This window comes from Podarcis pityusensis (assembly GCF_964106645.2).
Source record: "Podarcis pityusensis genome assembly, chromosome: 10".
Taxonomy (NCBI): Eukaryota; Metazoa; Chordata; class Lepidosauria; order Squamata; family Lacertidae; genus Podarcis; species Podarcis pityusensis.
The window spans coordinates 29,744,093-29,762,682 of NC_138035.1; the positions used below are offsets into that span (position 1 = coordinate 29,744,093).

General features: G+C 48.2%; 1 protein-coding gene and 1 long non-coding RNA gene across 3 annotated transcripts in view; one reads left to right on the forward strand and one right to left on the reverse strand.

The window, feature by feature from the left end:
* The window catches only part of LOC308457739, a 515,363-nt gene that overhangs the window by 348,224 nt on the left and 148,549 nt on the right, over positions 1-18,590 (forward strand). The window lies entirely within an intron of this gene.
* The window catches only part of CARD10 (caspase recruitment domain family member 10), a 43,075-nt gene that overhangs the window by 5,153 nt on the left and 19,332 nt on the right, over positions 1-18,590 (reverse strand). For both annotated transcript variants that reach the window (XM_080971675.1, XM_080971674.1), the window contains exons 9-19: positions 17,531-17,728; positions 16,468-16,614; positions 14,243-14,358; positions 13,090-13,130; positions 11,702-11,822; positions 10,978-11,158; positions 8,984-9,107; positions 6,915-7,155; positions 3,585-3,654; positions 2,081-2,174; positions 40-192 (exon numbers count right to left, since the gene is read on the reverse strand). In XM_080971675.1, coding sequence (XP_080827801.1) covers positions 40-192; positions 2,081-2,174; positions 3,585-3,654; positions 6,915-7,155; positions 8,984-9,107; positions 10,978-11,158; positions 11,702-11,822; positions 13,090-13,130; positions 14,243-14,358; positions 16,468-16,614; positions 17,531-17,728 — 1,486 coding nt within the window. The remainder of the gene's footprint in view (positions 1-39; positions 193-2,080; positions 2,175-3,584; positions 3,655-6,914; positions 7,156-8,983; positions 9,108-10,977; positions 11,159-11,701; positions 11,823-13,089; positions 13,131-14,242; positions 14,359-16,467; positions 16,615-17,530; positions 17,729-18,590) is intronic.

Consider the following 18,590-nt stretch of genomic DNA (forward strand, 5'->3'; position numbering starts at 1 on the left):
ACCGGCCCATTGTCAAATCACTCAGCCTCTCCTGCTTACCAGATGGGCACGAGCAAAAGTCCTGATGGGAGGAAGGGAGAGCCAGAAGGTTCTTAATGAGATGGGGTGCTAAGCATGCAGGTGAGAGCATGACAGGACGACGGGTCTGAACCATGAGAGGACATACTGGGCTGTAGGGCTTTTCAGTTCCATCTGCAAATAAAAAGGCAGGGTCAGTGAGCAAGAGAAGCAAGGGCAGGCTTGCTGGCTTCAGTGATTCCTTATATGTCTTTAATATGGTGATGGTTGGGAGCTGCGCGGACCTTTGAGGTCCCCATTCCCTGACCCCTGCAAGCTCTGCTCAGCCCTGTTCTGGCTGGAGAGGGCCTGCTTATTTATTTTCCAAGCGGAACAAGGAGTCCTGTGACCCAACACGAAGCAGGGATTGAAAACCTGTTGCTCTCCAGGTGCTGCTGGACTGCAGCTCCCATAATTCCTGAGCACTGGCCATGCTGGTCGAGGCTGATGGAAATTTGAGTCCAATAGCAACCAGGAGGGCCACAGCTTCCCCATCACTACTGCCCTACCATAAGGTAAAGGTAAAGGGACCCCTGACCATTAGGTCCAGCCGACCATAAAGACTAGCAAATAAGACCAGTGAATAAAGCACAAGCTTTATTCAGGCAAGAGCAAGTGCCTATCACCATCATCTATGATTTACTGCAAGGTAGGGAACCTCAGTCCTGGGGGCCACATGCAGCTCTCCATTTGGCCCTCGATGAGACTGTGCCAGGCCACATACCCCTCCCACAGGCCATACCCTCCTCAAATGCTTTTGCCAGGCTGTGATGTAACCTAATCAACAAAGGCAAGAATCACATCCATTGTTCTGCCCGCTTTGGCATCTACTCCTGACCCTCGGAAGGTTGCCCTTGAAGGAATGGGGTCCTTGGGTTGAAAGGGGCCCCCACCCCCGCTCTGTAGTTATCTTGGGGAAAACGAGAGGGAAGGAATGAGATTCCCATGCTTCCTACTTCTTTGGCAGGCACACAATGCCGGCATAATCCAACTCTAAGGTTATCATCAGAGTGCTTTCTCCAAGATCAACATGTGGTTAACAAAGGAAGGGCCTTTTCAGTGGTGGCACTGTGGCAATGGAGCGTTCTCCCAAGAGAAAGGCTCACCTGGAAGCCACTCAAATGCCTCATCAGTGCCTAACTAAAAGCTTTTTTAAAAAAAATAAATCTATTTAATCCTGACCCATTTTTATGATTTTCTAGATTAGCTGTTATTCTTTATTTTTAAGTACTAGCTATTTTAATGTGGGTTCCCCCCGTTCATTTTATTGAAAGCCACCCTGATTGCATAATTAAAGGGTGGAGTATCCACAAATTAGTGAATGAATAAATAAATTCACCGGGGCCAGACAGTCAGAGCATATAACGCCAATCCTGGCCTGGCTGGATTAGTTTCTGGGCCCAGTTCAAAGTGCTGGTTTTGACCTCTAAAGCCTTAAGCAGCACAGGACAGCAATACCTCAACAACTGCCTCTCCCCATATGAACTAATCCAGACCCTGTGATATTAATCTGAGGCCCTTCTTCATGCGCCTCCTTCACAAGAGGTTCACAGGGGCCTTTTCTGCAGCCCCCACCACCCATTGTGGAATGCCCTTCCAAGAGAGGCTCGCCTGGCGCCTTCATTACATATCTTAGGCACCAGGTGAAAAATTTTCTCTACAACCAGGCCTTTGGCTGATTAACATTCTATGTCTTTTAAAAATGTATTTGTGGGGAGGGGGGCGTTACTGGTTTGCTTTTGTTCTCCTTTCTATTTTGGGTTCTTACTTCGTATTTTTATGTTGTGAGCCACCCTGTGATCTTTGGGTGGTGTTCTGCATATTGAATAAATCAAACAAATCCTCATGAATATGCAAAACACACACACACACACACACACAGAGAGAGAGAGAGAGAGACAGACACTGCCCCTGTATAGAGAGCCCGCACACCACAGTAGGTAGACCATTCGTGGGAGCTACTTATCTGACATTAACTCAAGAGCAACTCTTTTCTGTTGGGAGCAGAGGTTTGCAAATTCACCTGGGCAAAGCTCTTGCCAAGGGGCCTCCTCACTCTGCCCCCCTTGCTGCTTATGTTTCACCAGGCGAAGCTGGTCCAGGGCCCGTTTCTTCAGCTGGAAAGAACAAAGAGAAAGGGAGGGAAGGGGAGGAGGGGGAAGGAGACAGACAGAACAAAGCATGCATCACTCAGGCGCTTGCAAAATGACAGCTACATGTTTATTATTGGAAGTTAAATAGGCTGTGCCTTGAGATACAACTCCCCGAGTGAGGCAGGGCATAGCAGCAATTAAGAGCCTTCCTCTCTCGCAAGCTCCGGTCCTTCGAGAAAACGGCTCAAGATAACAATGCAAGGCATTTCTCTGCATCTCCCATAAGGGAAGGCTGTCCCTAAGAAAACGCTGCACCAGCAGAGACAACGGCTACCACACAGGGAAGTGTAGCACTTTTCGCCTAGGCTGTGTGTCGGAGAGAGAAAGGCAGCAAGAAACCAGCTACCCACTCACACACCCGATCCAAGAAACCAGACACTGAGGCCAGGAAGTAGGACCCGAGGACTGCTCCAAGCTTTGCAGCCTGTGGACAAGGGAAAAGGCTTAGACCAGGATGGGGTTTTCTCTCTCCATCTTCCCTTCCCCACCGCACCCCTGGATTTTGCCATGGTGAGCCTCCCTAAGTCAAGAGCTGCAATGATTTCCTAAAATGCAGAACCCTTCTGCCTATAAATTGGTCTAAAACATCACAATCCTGCATCTTCAGCCACTCGTGGTGGCTTATGACCGCTAGACTTTTCATGACAATTCCAGATGGGTGCGACTTGATCACTCCACAGCTGAGATAAAAGTACTTCCTGCATGTTCAAAAGCACTCCCTCCTTGACGGTACGTCACACGTTGCAGGAAAGAACCTTCTTATTACTATTAGCAAAGATTCATATTCAGCCCTTCATCCCAGGGACGAATGTTTAGTAGGCTAGCCTGGAGAGAGACTGACTGGCCTGGGTTGCCCATTGTGTTTTGTAGTTGAGTGGGGATTTGAACTCGGGTCTCTGTGGTCCAAGTCCTTCATTCTATCTGCTGCACGACACGGGCTGCACCATATCATTTTGTGTTTTTATACTGTAAAAGTGATCTTCGGTTGAAGGGCAGTTACTGATTGATTGACTGATTTGCAGGTTCCAGGATTGAGTCTAGACAATTCCTCTTGTGCACAGCTTACAAATGTGAGCCTCCTCTCTCAACAGCTTTGGCATAACAGCCAAGGAGTTATACCAAAATCACCAATGAGCAGCAACCATTCTATCTGCTTTTTCCCCTCTGCTCCCTTCTCAATCCCTTTTCCTTTTGGATTGCAACCCTGAGGATAGGGACTCCCTAACTAAGTGCAAGCTGTTCTGGAAATCTTTTGGAGAGGGGGGCTCTCCAAGAGTGGAATAAAAGAACTTTTATGATTAACAATAATAATACCACCACCAGTCCTTTCTTCCCAACCCACACAGTCCCCCTGTTCTCTCACCTTCAGCTTACCTTAGTCTTGCAGCCTTTTTGCTGGGCTGCCACTTGACTTTTCTCCTGTATCTTCAAGAGCTGATGAGCCCTGAAAGATGACAGCAATTGAAAACCAGCTTGCTGGGAGGGAGGCACACACACACAGAGAGAGAGAGAGAGAGAGAGAGAGAGAGAGAGAGAGAAGCAGAACCGTGTGGCCAACTGCTCTCAAGAGGCACAGGAATTGATCATTCCCAACGCCCTTTTTAGTGAAGAAGGCATATTGAGATATCTCTCATCCTCACAAACAGCCTCAGCTCCTGTTTTGCTTAGCAAGGCATGGAAACACAGAGGTACACTGTCAGTGCTTCCAAACAGTCAGCGTTTTGCAGGATTCAAGCACACATCAGAACTTTAGGTCTGTGCAACTAAAGTGGATTAAGGGACTCTGTCGGCCTAGCAGAACAAATCCAGTTTAACAAAAACAAAAAAAGCCAGACTTAATGCAATTTGGAAAGTGATGGGGAATTCAGTGTAGAATTCAACACTGGAAAGAGGGAGGTGCAACTGGGCTTTCATTAAGGAAAGTCAATTAATCAAAGGGATTTTAAAAATAAATCAAATGTGCATAAACGTGCATACAATTACAACAATAGCTTATGTAAGTAAGGGGAGGCATGGTGATGGAAGTGCATGCTTCAGCAAGGGCCATCTGTGAAGAAAGTGATGGGGGGGTGCCACTTCTAAGATATACCTGCCACCTTCAGTTTTTGCAAGTATTTAGGGTAAACTCCCATTTAACTTTAAAAAAAATAAAAAATAAAAACTTACCACCCAATCAAACCAGAGATGCTTTTTTTTAGTCTATTAAAATGGCCCTAACCAATTAATTTAAATTATTAAAGGTTGCAGCCTGAGCTTTTATATACACATCATTACTTCCAGAGGGGCAGCCATGTTAAGTCTTTTGCAGCAAGAACCATTTATTATGGCAAATTCCGTTAGCCTTTAAGATGCCACAGGACTGTGTGGTCATTACTTATTTCCACTCTGTTCCAAGTGCTTTAACACAATTCTCTTCTCATTCATCTCTAATGATACTGGAGGTGAGCTCAGCGCACAGATCCTAACCAGGGAAGGCCACATGGATATTCCAAAGCTGAGGGGCAACTTGACCCGGTCTCCCAAATCCCAGCTCAAATCCACTGATTCACCAGTTCCCTACAGCTCCCAGGCAGCTTCTGCAACAGCAGCGTGGCCACGTCTCCACCTGGCTGCCCCCCACCAAATTTCTGCCTCTGTTGCCTTACCCAGCACTGCCTGCCATCCACTCAGCCTTCTCTAAAAATCCAATGGAAACACAATAAAAAGCACGGCAACAAATAAAACTCAATTAGCTCTCCAAAACCCGAGTCCATCTAAAATTAATCCAATAACGCTACATAAATATTACAAGATACCTTTAAAAACCCAGTTTAAACAAGGATGCTTTTGCAGATCCTGCTAAAAACCTGCAGACTAGACTTGGGCAATTCTCAGGGGGCAGAATGTTCCACAAAGCTCTTGCAACTGTTAGGATTCCTCAAAGGAGGAGGGCCTTACCAGAAGAAATTAAATGGGGGCGGGGAGGCACTCACTAACAACCTCCCCTCCTCCCAGTTGTGGGTTCCCCTATAAACCTTTCTCCTACAGCACCCACATATCATAGTGGTGCTTAGATCTATGGGTTACAACTCGCCGTACCTTGTGCTAGTCAAGTGCTCCAACTACAAAAAAATAGAGGGGAATCTTAAGAAGCTGCCTGATGCCATCTCTTGGTATTAGTCGCTCTCTAGATCTCTGTTATGCCCAGCAGCTGTTTTCCGGGTTCTGCTGCCCAAAGAGCACGACTGCATCTAAATGTACTTAAGTTACAGGGAGGGAGTTTTCCACTGAGAATCAGGAGAAAAGTCTTGAATGGTTATGGGAAGGGTTGTAGTGCAGGGCTTTGAATGCTGAAGGCCCCACGTTCATTTCCCATTATCTCCCGGTAGAGGTGGAAATGTCCGCTGTCTGAAGCCCTGGAGAGATGCTCCCAGCCAATGTAGACACAGCCAGATGTTCCAGTGGGCCTGACTCCTTATAAGTTCCCTGTGCTCTTAAGAGCAGCTTAGAAGGCAGCCAATGGCCAAAGCAGGGTGGAGGGATCCTCCTTCACTGCCAATCTTAATAATAATAATAATAATTTATCATTTGTACTCCGCCCATCTGGCTGGCTTTCTCCAGCCACTCTGGGCGGCTTCCAACAAAGATTAAAAATACATTAAAATGTCACACATTAAAAACTTCCCTGAACAGGGCTGCCTTCAGATGTCTTCTAAATGTCAGGTAGTTGTTTATCTCTTTGACATCTGATGGGAGGACGTTCCACAGGGCGAGCGCCACTACCAAAAAGGCCCTCTGCCTGGTTCCCTGTAGCTTTACTTCTCACAATGAGGGAACCGCCAGAAGGCACTTGGTTCTGGACCTCAGCGTCCGGGCAGAACGATGGGGGTGGAGACGCTCCTTCAGGTATACAAGACCGAGGCCGTTTAGGGCTTTAAAGGTCAACACCAACACTTTGAATTGTGCTCAGAAATGTACTGGGACCCAATGTATGTCTTTCAAGATCTTTGGGGAAACGCTTGAATTCTATGGATTCCCAGACTCAAGCACAGGTTTGCACTAGGTGACCCCTTGACCCTTCTCTCCCTCCCTCCAGTTTTAAAATTCTGTCTCGGGCAAATTTCGGCTGCATCACCCGCTGCTACTGTCCTTTTCCCCATTTTTAACTAGAGATACCAGGCATTGACCTTGGTAGCTTCCAGACAACCCGCTTACTGATCATACATCCCAATTTGTTCGCAGGGAGATTAGATGACAGGTGGCTGTTTACTGAGCATCCATTCCAGTTTGCTTACTGGGAAGTTAGAGGATGTTGCCTCAAGTGTTACCCCACACTTTCCATTGCATTTTCCAGTTTCTTTCCTCATTGCAAGAAGTATGATTGGGGCGGGGCAAGGGAAGGGGGGGGGAATGTGGTGGTTGTATAAGGCCTCCCTTGCCTAAAGGATAACTTACTTAGTAGAGCATGAGATTCTTAATGTCAGGGTCATAGGTTCGAAAGGATTCCTACATTGCAAGGGGTTGGACTAGATGACCCCCGTGGTCCCTTCCAGCTCTACAATTCCATGATTCTCTCATTTGGCTATAACTGCACAGCCTGAATTTGCCAGTATGACTGAATCCCACCCCAAAAGACTGGAAGCATCCCTTATGCATGCAAAGCAGCCCTCTGCCCACTTAAGTTCTTGTGCATTAAATCACACCCAAGGAACAGAGGCCCATTACCTGCTGTAGTTAGGTACCGTGCCACTGTCCAAGTCCTGGAGGGTGAAGGGATCCACGCGGGCACAGTACCACTCCAGCCGCCCCTTGTACAAAGTGTCCATGACGTGAAGGATCTCCCGGTGCTTCACGCACAAGGCATAAGGGTCGGCAAGCTCCAGGAGGCTCAGGTTGGCCCGCACATAAAACGAGTCGCCAGGAACCTTCTTCCCAGCATCCAGTGCTTCTTTGAGAGGCTGGTATCCTGGTAAAGAGAAGAGGATGCAAATGAGAGGGGCCCTGCTGGATCAGGCCAAAGGCCCATCTAGTCCAGCTTCCTGTCTCCTGCATTTGCCAACCAGGTAGCTCACAAGCCAGACATGGAAGCAGCAGATCTCTCCTGTTGTTGCTGCTCACCCCTCCACCACCAGTACAGCCTCTAGCATGCAGAAGAGACAGCAAACAGCAGTTGAAAGACCCAAATAAATGCATTAGTTTTTTATCCAAAGCATGGTTTACCATCCTCTTCAGGAAAACAAAAGAGGGCTCAAGGAGAAGCTCGCAAACATCAATATAGTCCCTGCCTTCAGGCTTACAATCTAAATGGCACAGCACAAAAGGAAAAGTGACTGGGAGGGAGGAAGAGGAAAAAAGCAAAATCAGGCACGGTTTTGTAACAAAGGGCCCCTCCGCACTGGGTTTTTGTTTGGGTTTTGCAGATAAGGAACAAGTTGTTGTAAGGAAGCTCCTGTAATGACCAGCTAGAATGAAAAGAGTTCCAAGGAGAGGAGGAGGAGCCATGAGTTGCTGGTCTCTCGGCAGAGCAGATGGATGGAGTGCCCTGCTTCCTTTCTCTCCAACAGCTGGAGCTCAGTGGAGCAGATGTCTCCAAGTTATTGTTGATGGAGGAAGGAACCTGATGGAGCTCATCGCGATGATGCATTATGTAAAGTGCACAGAAAAAGTCACACGAGAGAGGGCAATGATAGATAGAAGTCTTCAAAGTCTGTGTAACTGGGGGAAAAGTTCCACATAAAATTAGGAACTCACAGGAACGCCAAAGAAAAAGGGGGAAAAGATGGGAGATCTAGAAGCCTCATGTATCCCTCTCCAACATCAGATAAGCAGGTGTGACTTAGGGGGCCCAATAAGTGGCCCCTCTACTCCTCCTAACCCTCCTGTGAACATGCTGTTCAAAAAAGCATGAGAGAGAGAGGGAGGGAACTTCTGTATCCTGTTACTGATCAGCATGAGAGCAGGACAACACTGCCTTGCTCCAAAAACGAAGCAACAGGAAGAGTCAGTGGCTGGTCCCCTCTCCTCGCTCTTTTGCACGGAATTCTGCAGTTCCAGCATTGTGACAAGGCTACTTGGAGAAGTCCTATAAAGTGAGGTTCTGTATGCAAAAGAAGCACTAGTTTAAAGATGCTGATTATAGAGAGCTGATTATGGAGAGAGGGCTCCATAACGGCCCTGCTACTCAAAGGGAAGAGAGGCATCTGGGCTTCCAACCCAAACTGCCCTCCAGGCACTAACTCCCATGATCTGAATCCAAGCTAATGGGGAGTCTGGCTTGAGCTGGCCAGATTTTGGACAAGTTCCATCTGGGTGACTTAAATTAAAATCAGGGGCTCTTATCACCGCAAGGGTAATCCTTAAAGCTGTACACGCAAATTTAAAAGCCATGGGATACCAGAGACTTGCAGCAGCAATGGGAAATCTGTCCCAGCATGGCAACCTATATGACACCCTAAATGAACGGTGTGGTATACACTTCCAAGTATTGCAAAAGAAAAGCATAGAGCTACAACAGGGGCACTGCACTGAACTGCCACTCTTGGCTAACCGCAAGTCTCGTGTGATCTAAGGGTTCTAAGATATCATTCCATAGCCACAGGGACTAGAAACTTGGTTTGTGCTTACTTTTCCTAAATAAATCATAACTTGAAAAGCGGTGGCATCCTAGGCCAGATATTCAGCTAAAATGTTTTTGCAGCAGCATTGCAGCTGCGCACTAGACCCACAGCCTTGACTGTCCAGATTAGTTAAGGATAGAACAATCACATATGCAGGATTGGGTAAAAGTGGCTTACCTCTCATATCAGGGAGGAAGAGCAGAGCAGATGGATCATCCCAGTGCAGCAGACTCAGGTAAGCTACTTCCAGGGTGCAGTTCTCCAGAGAGAGCACTTTCCCGTTTAGCTGCGGACCCCTAATCTGCCGCAGAAACACACACAGAGCAGAGATGCAGGGATGAGTTACAATTAGCTTTGTAAAAAAATTATATTAATCTGGACTTTAAAAAAAGAAAAAGAACTGTGCTGCTACCTCTCCATCCATCCCCTCTGCAATCTTTAAAACAAAACAAGCAAGCAAGCAAGCAAGCTGTAGGCTGTTAATGCACGCTTGATAGCAGGTTTCCCGGGGACAGGAGATCTGAAAAAACAGGCTGCTGTTGGATTCTTTGATCTTTCTTCAAAGAAGGGGTGCAGGGAATTGGGAGATCCCAAACTGAAGAAGAAATTTCCAGAGCTACTGAAACAGGCTCCAGGCCTCTCTGTTCAGAGGTGGACTTGTGGCCTGTGCACATTCACCCCAATGCCCATGTAAATGCTGGGGCATGGCACAACTTCTGGGGAGAATCAGGACCAGAGGAAGCTCACTGTTGCAGCCTAGGCGAATATCAGCCACTAGGATAGTACATGGACTGACATTAAGAGCAGCAATAGAACAAAGGGGGGAAACCCTAGGCCCAGCTTGGCCCTTGAGACTCTCCCCAGTCACACCTTCCTTGAGCATTTTTGCCTGGCTGGAGTATGTCCGTTAACTCTGCTAATGCCTCTTGCTTGCCTGGATGGAGGATAGATCAGAGCTGTGTGAAACCAGCCTGTCGAACAAAAGTAAAATCTGCATATATTGCTCCGCCTGCTTTGCCTCTGGCCCCTCCCACCACAAGCACGTGGCCCATGGAAGGTGGCGCAGATGGAAATGCAACTTTTGCGCTGAAGAGGGCTCCCCAGCATTGCTAGGGCAGGCAATGGAAGTCGGGCATTTAAGTGGGCACAGGTGTGCAAATCAGATTTAGAAACTAAAAAGGATGCCCAATCTTTTTGTAGTTGGTGTAGCTTGGTGGGTAAAAGACTTAAGAGCTGGGAATCAGAATATCCTAGGTTTGAATCTTGCTTCTACCATGAACTTGTTAGGCAAGCCTCTCTTTCAGATTTCTATCTGCAAAATGGGAACAGCAGCAGTACTTGACACATCCTACCCAGCTGTTGCAACAAGGACAAAGAGGTAATGTATATGAAGTGTTTTGGGAACACTGAATGCTGCCTTGTACCTAGTCAGATCGTCACTCCACCTGGCTCAGTATCCCCTACATTAAGGATGTCGCTGGACTACAATTCCCACAACCCCTGGCCATCAGACTCTGCTGGCTAGGGCTGATGGGAGCTGGAGTCCATCGACACCTGGAGCACCATGCCACAGGCTCCCCACCTGTCAGTGGGGCTTGCACAAACTTTCAGTGGTTCTCCAGGGTTTCAGACAGGAATATTTCCCAGTCCTGTCTGAAGATACTAGGGATTGAACCTGGAACTTTTATCCTTGGAAAGCATGTGCTCTGTCACCAGGTTACATCCCTCCCTAACCACCTTGATTGCTTGAAAAGGTTAAATTACATGTGAAGTATCATTAGGATAGTCTTGGAATAGACCAAGCCCACACCCACATATCAGCGCTATCCTCCATTTGGGAGGGGGGTATATGCAAATAAATCACTTGTGACCTGATGCCAGGTTTAGTTATGCATGGGGGTAAATGACATCTCCACTGCAGGACTTGTGCAAAAGTATGAGGGGACCCGTGCAAAAGTAACTAGGCAGCAGCTGAATGTCTGAAGTAAGGCATTTGCAATAAAGAATTCAGCCACTAGGTGTCATTCTGCCTTGTATATCTGTCTAACCGAGAGACAAACAAGGGGAGTCACCTTTTGGTTTATTACTGCAGTCCCCCCACCCACCCATTCCACTTCCTTATAACTCTTCCCACTCCGACATTATCTGCAATTCCAAACATTCATTCATACCTCAAGGAGTCGGCATCCCTCTCTGAGCCCCACGCACTCCGCTTCTGAGCCTGGCCTCACCCACTGGACATAAATCCCAGTTGTGTTTCCTCCAAGGATGGAGATGTCCCCAGCCAGTCTGCTGCTCTGGGGCGCTGGGACAGCCATGGGCCCCGTGTGAGGCAGGTGCACCACAACAGACCTGAATGGGGAAGGAAGACAGCATGGAATTAGACTCTGGTACATCTCATTCTCTGTTTCGATGAGCAGGATATGCGGCCGGGATGGACCTGTGGCCCTCTAGATGTTGCTTGGACTACAAATCCCATAATCTCTGTCTTACTGGCCATTCATTGGAATTGGGAGTCCAACAACTTTTGGAAGAACCACAGCTTCTGGTTGAGAACAGGTTGCTGGACTAGAGGGACCTTGGTTAGAACTTGGAGAGCTGCTGCCAGTCAGAGCAGGCATTGATGGAGTAGATGGACCAACAAGTCTATAAAAGGCAGCTTTACGTGTTCCTATCTTCACAACCAGGTGAAGCGGTGGAAGCAGCAGCAATGGTTGCAGGACCCAGTAGCAGGGAGGGGAGATAAGCCCTGGAAACGGATGCCATTCAACTGCAGGCACAGACCTCACAGAGTTACCCAGCGTGGCTGCCCCACCTAGGATGCCTGCATTCATAGGGCTGCCTCTCCAAACCATCAGGGAGGCAGGAGTGTTTGTTTGAGAAAGGGAAACAGACCTCCTGGAGAAGTCCTGCTTGACAGAGCTTCCAGACAAGCAGATTTCTGACTTTGCCCTGGTGTAGGCACTGCTGGAAGAGGAACGGGATCTGGCAGATGAAGGAGTGTTGATGGCACTTCCTGAGAGAGAGAGAGAGACAGACAGAACAACAAGAAGTTACCATGGGCAACATGCAAGGATTCATAAGCACCTTTCATCTGAAAGGCATTGAAGTCATTGGGCCGGGGAAACCCCAAGCTCCAGAACTGCATTTAAATGATCCAGCTACATGGGCAGCTGGCCATGTAGGTTAGGATTCACACAACCCCGCCCTCAACGAAGTTATTAGGTCACTTAACACCAGCTCAGTTGCGCAACCGACAGCTGCGGAGAAAAGCAAATCCCAGACAGCTGGAGTAAGGGCAGTGAAAGCTCAGGATAGGGGCTGCATGTCTCCCTCTCTGACCCTCAGGACTCTTCCTAGGCCACACCTCCTTTGCAAGCCACGCCCCCTAAGTGGCCCTGTTGCACACCCTCCTTTCGCCTGGCTGGAATGTGTCCCCAAACTGTGGTTATGTATCCAAGCTTGCCTGAATGGAGAACTGGGTGTGTGGGGGAACCTCTGGCTTTTGTGTGTTGTGAATGTTAACCTACATTCAGTGCTCTGCCTCTGGTCCTGTGCCTCTTCCTTCATGCAGTTCTTGGGCTGAAAAAAGGTCCCCCCACAAACACACACCTGAGCTAGAGTAATCTCAGAAGAGACCCCTCAGTATATAAGTTCTGGAGAACAGTGTATCAAGCAGAGTGGCAGGCAGGTGAAAGGATGGTCAGCTGTACTCTACCGATACCTAGATTGGATTCTTCAAATGCCCATAAAAGGAGGGAGCAGGGCAAATCCAGGAGTGGATTCCCCAAGTATGTTGGAGTGGACTCTGGGCAAATCTCTCCACTTTCCAAAGCCTCCGACTGCAGAAGCCAGACACTTCTGCACACGGGCCAATTGCCCCAAGGAGTGGCGTTGGTAGAAAACTCCACAATCTAGCCAAGGCCTGAGATATACAGTGGGACAGGCGTTGGGAGATTTACAGCCTGTCACCAAGAACCGATAACAGCCTGAAGCTGAAGCATTTATCTCTTCCGGTTCCCACTCCTCTGAAACTGAATCAAATTCACTGTCAGACAAAAACCCGCTGTAAATTAAACACACCAGACCGGAATAGCCTCAGAACGATGTGCTGGCGAGACCCTGGAGGTGGCTCCCAAGAGCTGGCAGGGGAAGTGTGGGGCAAGGGTGCCCCCTCGTGGGCACACGGGCAAGCAGCTGATTTGGCAGGGGGGAGCCCACAGCTCTCAAGAAGAGAGGCTCTGTAACGCAGGGGGTGGGGGCAGGAGAAGGATTGGCAATACCTGTTAAGTCTTCCAAGCTGCCAAAGGACCCACAGGACCAACTAAAAGTACAAAGGAAACACAGAAGGGATTAATTCAAAAGCATACAAACATCAAAACCATCCCTCCACCTTTCTCCAGTGTTCCCTTGATGTCTTTTGTTGCATTTGGATCCTTCCCTGTCTCCAAACAGCTCAGGATGGTTTGCATGAGGTTCCTGAACAGTCAGCCATCCCAAATACTACCTGAGGACAAAACAGGCTTAGCTACATTAGGTGGGACTGCCTGCAGCACAATCAAGCCACTTCCAGGGCTTACCATTGCAGAGATGCTCATAGATGCAGCCCTAGAGCCAGCTTTTGCATCCCTTCTCATAAACGACAGCTGCTCATCCATCCTCCTGCATACAATCATCTGGTCCTACCCAAAAAAATACCCCACTTTCTCCGGAGAGGGCATATTGAATTCACCCCACCTTTCCTCCCTTGCATTTATCCTTGCGATCTACTATAACTGGTGCACCCGTATCTCCCTAGCTGCAATGACAACCTCTTAGGTCCTCCACATTTGCTGCCTGCCACCCCCTTGCATCCTACAGCATGCACAGACCATGAGGTCTCAGGTCCTGCCCACGGAGTCCCTTTTTCTTTCTACCTGCCTGTCGGCTCCTGTCCCATGTAGACATGGGGAGGGGGAAGTTTGAAAGGGAATCTTCTCCTGCTCAAAGAAGGCTGGCTGCATTTGGAGTCAGATCCAGCCCTTTTCAAGCTGCACTCAACTCAAAATGGGGTTTCTTCCCCCCCCCCCCTTCACTGCCTCCTTGCTCTCCATGACAGCCCCACCTTTAAAAAAAGCTTTATGTCCAGGAAACAGGACAGTGGGAGAGCAGAAAAGGGATAAGAGCCTGGGATCCGTGATGGGAAACTATGAAAAGAGCATCATCACATCCAAAGAAAGGCCCTATATGGCTACTCTCCTGCCCTCCTACACAGATTCTACCTCCCTCCTTCTCCCCCCCCCCCCTTAAGAAGCTGGAGACTTGGAGAAGGGGAAGAACTGGGATTTTAAAGCATTCAAGTTCAATGCTTTAAAAAAATCCCTTGAGGCTTTGCCTGAGGCTGAAGACACCAACATGTAAGAGAGAGTGCCATTGCGCTGGGATTCCAAGTGTCACCTCTTGATGGGGGTCGGTCCGTCCTCACGCTGCCTCCGAAGAATGGAGCCAGTGCAGGGGGGGAAGGGGAAGATGGAAAGGCGGTTTATTTCTCTCTCGCGTTCTGGAGTCACTTCCTAAGGAGAGAGGAGAAAAGACCTGAAAGCCAAAACGCCACACGCACCACAAACTTCCTTGTCTCACTGTTCATCAGCGAGATTAAAACCTAGTAAACTGTAAATCAAGTGTGTGTACAGTCATACCTCGGGTTACAGCCGCTTCAGGTTGCGTTTTTTTGGGTTGCGGACTGCCGAAACCCGGAAGTACCGGAAAGGGTTACTTCTTTTGTATAGGTACAAAAGAATATGGAAAAATTGGTTTTTAGTATGTAAAAATCTAATGTTGCAATATATCAAGATTAAGGATTAGGATTAAAAAGGAGGGAAAGGAATTGTTGGATTAACAAATTGAATTGGAATACAAAAGAGGGAGGTATGAGGAGGTCCGGGAAACAAGTAAACGTAAAAGAAGTGAGGAAAAGATGGAATTGTTTTTAACTGTTTTTTCTTTTTTTCCTACTTTGTATTTTTCCTTTTTATTGTTAATTTTTTTTATTAATGTGATTTTTTTTTCCTTTGAAACTTTAATAAATATTATTTTTTTTTAAAAAAAAGAAAGGGTTACTTCCAAGTTTCAGTGGTCGTGCATGTGCAGAAGCGCCAAATCGCAACCCGCACGTGCGCAGACGCGGGTTGCAAACGTGCATCCCGCACGGATCACATTCGCAACCTGAGCATCCACTGTATAAGTTTGTATATGAGGAGAAAGCCTATGTGGGGGGTTGGATGGTGGGGGTGCATGTTACAACAGGAAGCATGAAGGGCAGAGTTGCGCCACCAATTGGGTCGTGGGTTGAAGAGTTTGAATCATAGAATTGTAGAGCTGGAAGGGACCCCAAGGATCATCTAGCCCAACCCCCTGCAATGCAGGAGTTCTAGCAGGGCAGGGAACCTCAGGCCCAGGGGCCAAATGCAGCCCTCCAAGCCTACCTGCCTGGCCCTTGAGACTCTTCTTAGACTGTATAAACTTCCCAGCTGCTGCTTCACACTCTCATTTAGTGTTTTTCAGCCTGACTGGAATATGTTCTTGAACTCTGGATAAACAAGGGAGTGTGCAGAAACTAGCCTAGCGTACAAAGGTTACATCCACACCCACTGCTCTGCAAAACAGTGAAACAGCTGCCTAAACTCTTAGGAACAGAGGAAAATTGCCTCATTCCAAGTCAGATCATTGGCCCAGCTAGGACTGCGTTGTCTCCTCTGACTGCCCACAGCTCTCTGGGGTCCCAGGGAGGGGTCTTTCCCACCAGGACTTAGGGCTGGGCAATATCTGGTTTTCAACATCGTGATATTATTATATACCAATATATCACAATGTCTGAAATGAGGATGGAGTTATGTAGAGGCACTGGTTGGCTTCACGTTTTCCACCGCATAGTGATTTTTGCCAGCACCTGCTCTTGTGATTCGCTGGCCCCTGCAGGAGGCGGGGGAGAGCTGAGCTGGCTGAGTTAAAGGAGCTGCAGGAACTGAGAGAAGCTTTGGCTGGCTTCACAGTTTTCCTCACATTGTAATTTTTGCATAGCACACATACACATCATGATTCAAAATATATTGCCAGGTCAAAAATGATGAAACCGATTATCACAATATGGACTTTCAAACAGGTTTTGGATGATGTATTGATATATTGTCCAGCCCTACCAAGATTAAAGGTAAAGGTAAAGGGACCCCTGACCATTAGATCCAATCATGGTCGACTCTGGGGTTGTGGCGCTCATCTCGCTTTATTGGCCGAGGGAGCCAACATACAGCTTCCAGGTCATGTGGCCAGGTCATGTGGCCATGTTTGCCGCTTCTGGCAAACCAGAGCAGTGCATGGAAACGCCGTTTACCTTCCCGCCGGAGCGGTACCTATTTATCTACTTGCACTTTGACGTGCTTTCGAACTGCTAGGTTGGCAGGAGCAGGGACCAAGTAATGGGAGCTCACCCCTTTGCGGGGATTCGAACCGCCAACCTTCTGATCTGCAAATCCTAGGCTCTGTGGTTTAACCCACAGCGCCACCCGAGTCCCTAGATTACTTGATTCTTTTAAACTGGAGATGCCAGAGATTGAATCTGGGAAACGTTTACATGCAAGGCATGAGTTCTACTACATTCTGGCTTTATCCAACCCCTCTCTTACCCCATTCTGGCTTATACAGTCATCAGGGAAGACGACATCCAAGACGCCTGGCGTATCAACCACTCCACCCTCCAGCGATGGAGGCTTCTCTACCATGCTCCAAGTGCTGCTTAGGATGGAGCAAAGTGAATGGGAGGAGGAACACATCTGCAGGGTGGAAAAACAAAAGACGTCTCAGGGGTCAGCTCCTCAACAAGAGAGGTGGCACTGTTGAAACTTGCCAAGAAGCTGCCCTCTCCAAGCTGCACCTCCTGCAGTGATTCTAGGGGGGACAGAGGAGAGGCCACAACACCTCTGACCACGAGCCACTTCAAAGGTTAACTGCACCACAAGACTGCACAACTGAAATTAACCAACACACAGGCTGCACTCCTATGCTCACTTACTTGGCAGTAAGCCCTAATGAAAACAATTGGGCTTACTTCTGAGTGAACACACACAGGCTTGCATGGTTCAAAAATATATGTGCATACGACAGGTAATGAGGCTCCCTGAAATCACACCATCTTCAACACGCTTGAGCTATTGTTTGTCTATCTTGGGCAGGTGGAGCTGCAACCAGAGCTATTCTGTTACTGAATGGTAGGAAAGCTTCCACTACAGATGTACACGGCAGATACTCATGGCCTACTTTATTATGACATGTGCTTCACAACACAGCAGGGTCCCTCCCAGGTTGTGGCATGAAGGCGCACGATCCAGCTACCTTGCTGAAGCAAAGCAGGTGTGGCTCGAGTGAGGGCCTGGATGGGTGACCACCTTGGAAACCCAGGCCTGCCAGCTCAAGCTCCATAAGAAGAAAAGCAGGAAAGACCCACTTGAATTTGAAGATGGACAGCTGGTAAAACTGCAAGTTTGCTGTTGAGGGCTTAAGTAACAAACCAAGAGCTTGATAAATTCTCGGCTGCTAGTTTACCTTCAGCCCATCCCCTTAACGTGCAAGGAATTCTGTCCTTCCCTCCTAACTTTATTCCACTCAAGTCTAAGCCTTCCCACCTTTCAAAATATCCACCTTCTCCCCTTCCTTTCTGCCCAAAAGCTTTCTCCTCTTTTCAAAACGCACCTTCTTGCCTAGGCCCCTGGTGCAATGGCATCGCTGCACCTGAGCTTCAAGGGTGCCAATCTTGCCCTCGGCCTCTGTGAGTCTGCCCAGCAGCTCGTCCCTCTCTTCCTCCAAGGCCCGGACACGCTTGCGGTACTGGTCCTTCTCAATGAGGATTTGGGAGTATTGCAGCTGAACGCCATCTCGGCTCTGGATTGCCTGAAACAAAACACATTCCTGGTGGGGGGTGGTTGACATACCTTGGGAAGGTGGGATTACACGCAGACAGACGCTTTCTTCTGATTTTGTTTTTTGTATACTGTAATGGAGTATACAAATTAAGCAACTTTGCATGCCTCTGTTTATCTTGCACAGCTTATCGATTCTGCTTTCCATAGCCAGGGGACAGGGACAAGGAGTTACCAAGAACAATAATGCCCCACCCTTGGCTACTGCAAGGTCCTCTTCTGCCAACCAGGTGCCATCTGTATGCATTGGTGTCTTAAGGACTAGAGAGCCTGCTTTCTGGAGAAATTTTGGGTTTCCCCAGATGCTGAGCTCTGGAGCTCAGTTATCATACCCACACTTACGGACTACAAATCGCAGACAGGTATGGCAAGGCTCATACTTGGCTGGTAGGATACCAATCCTCAACTCCCTGCAGCTTCAGGAATAGAGTGGGGGGGGGGGTCCTCCGCATGACGGCTTCTAATGGGAGCACCTTCTCACTGGACACTGCTGCCCTCCAGATACCGGTGGACTCCCAATTCCCATCAGCCACAACCAGCATGGCCAGTAGTCAAGAATGATAGGAGCTGGAGTTCAACAACAGGTGGGCCACAGGTTCTCTCCACTGTGGCCCAATGAAGTGATGAGCTTTTCAGCCACTGCCTTATATGGTGACATAGGACTAAGGAGGGGAGGAAGCCACCAAAAAGGTCTCCATTCCAGTTGATCTCCTCTGCTTCCAAATTCTTTTCTTAGCATTCCTTCCATTTTGGCTTCTTGATTCTCATGACTAACTACATCAGTACCACTTGTCCTCACCTAGCAACCCAGAATGATAGTAGAGGGATTCTAT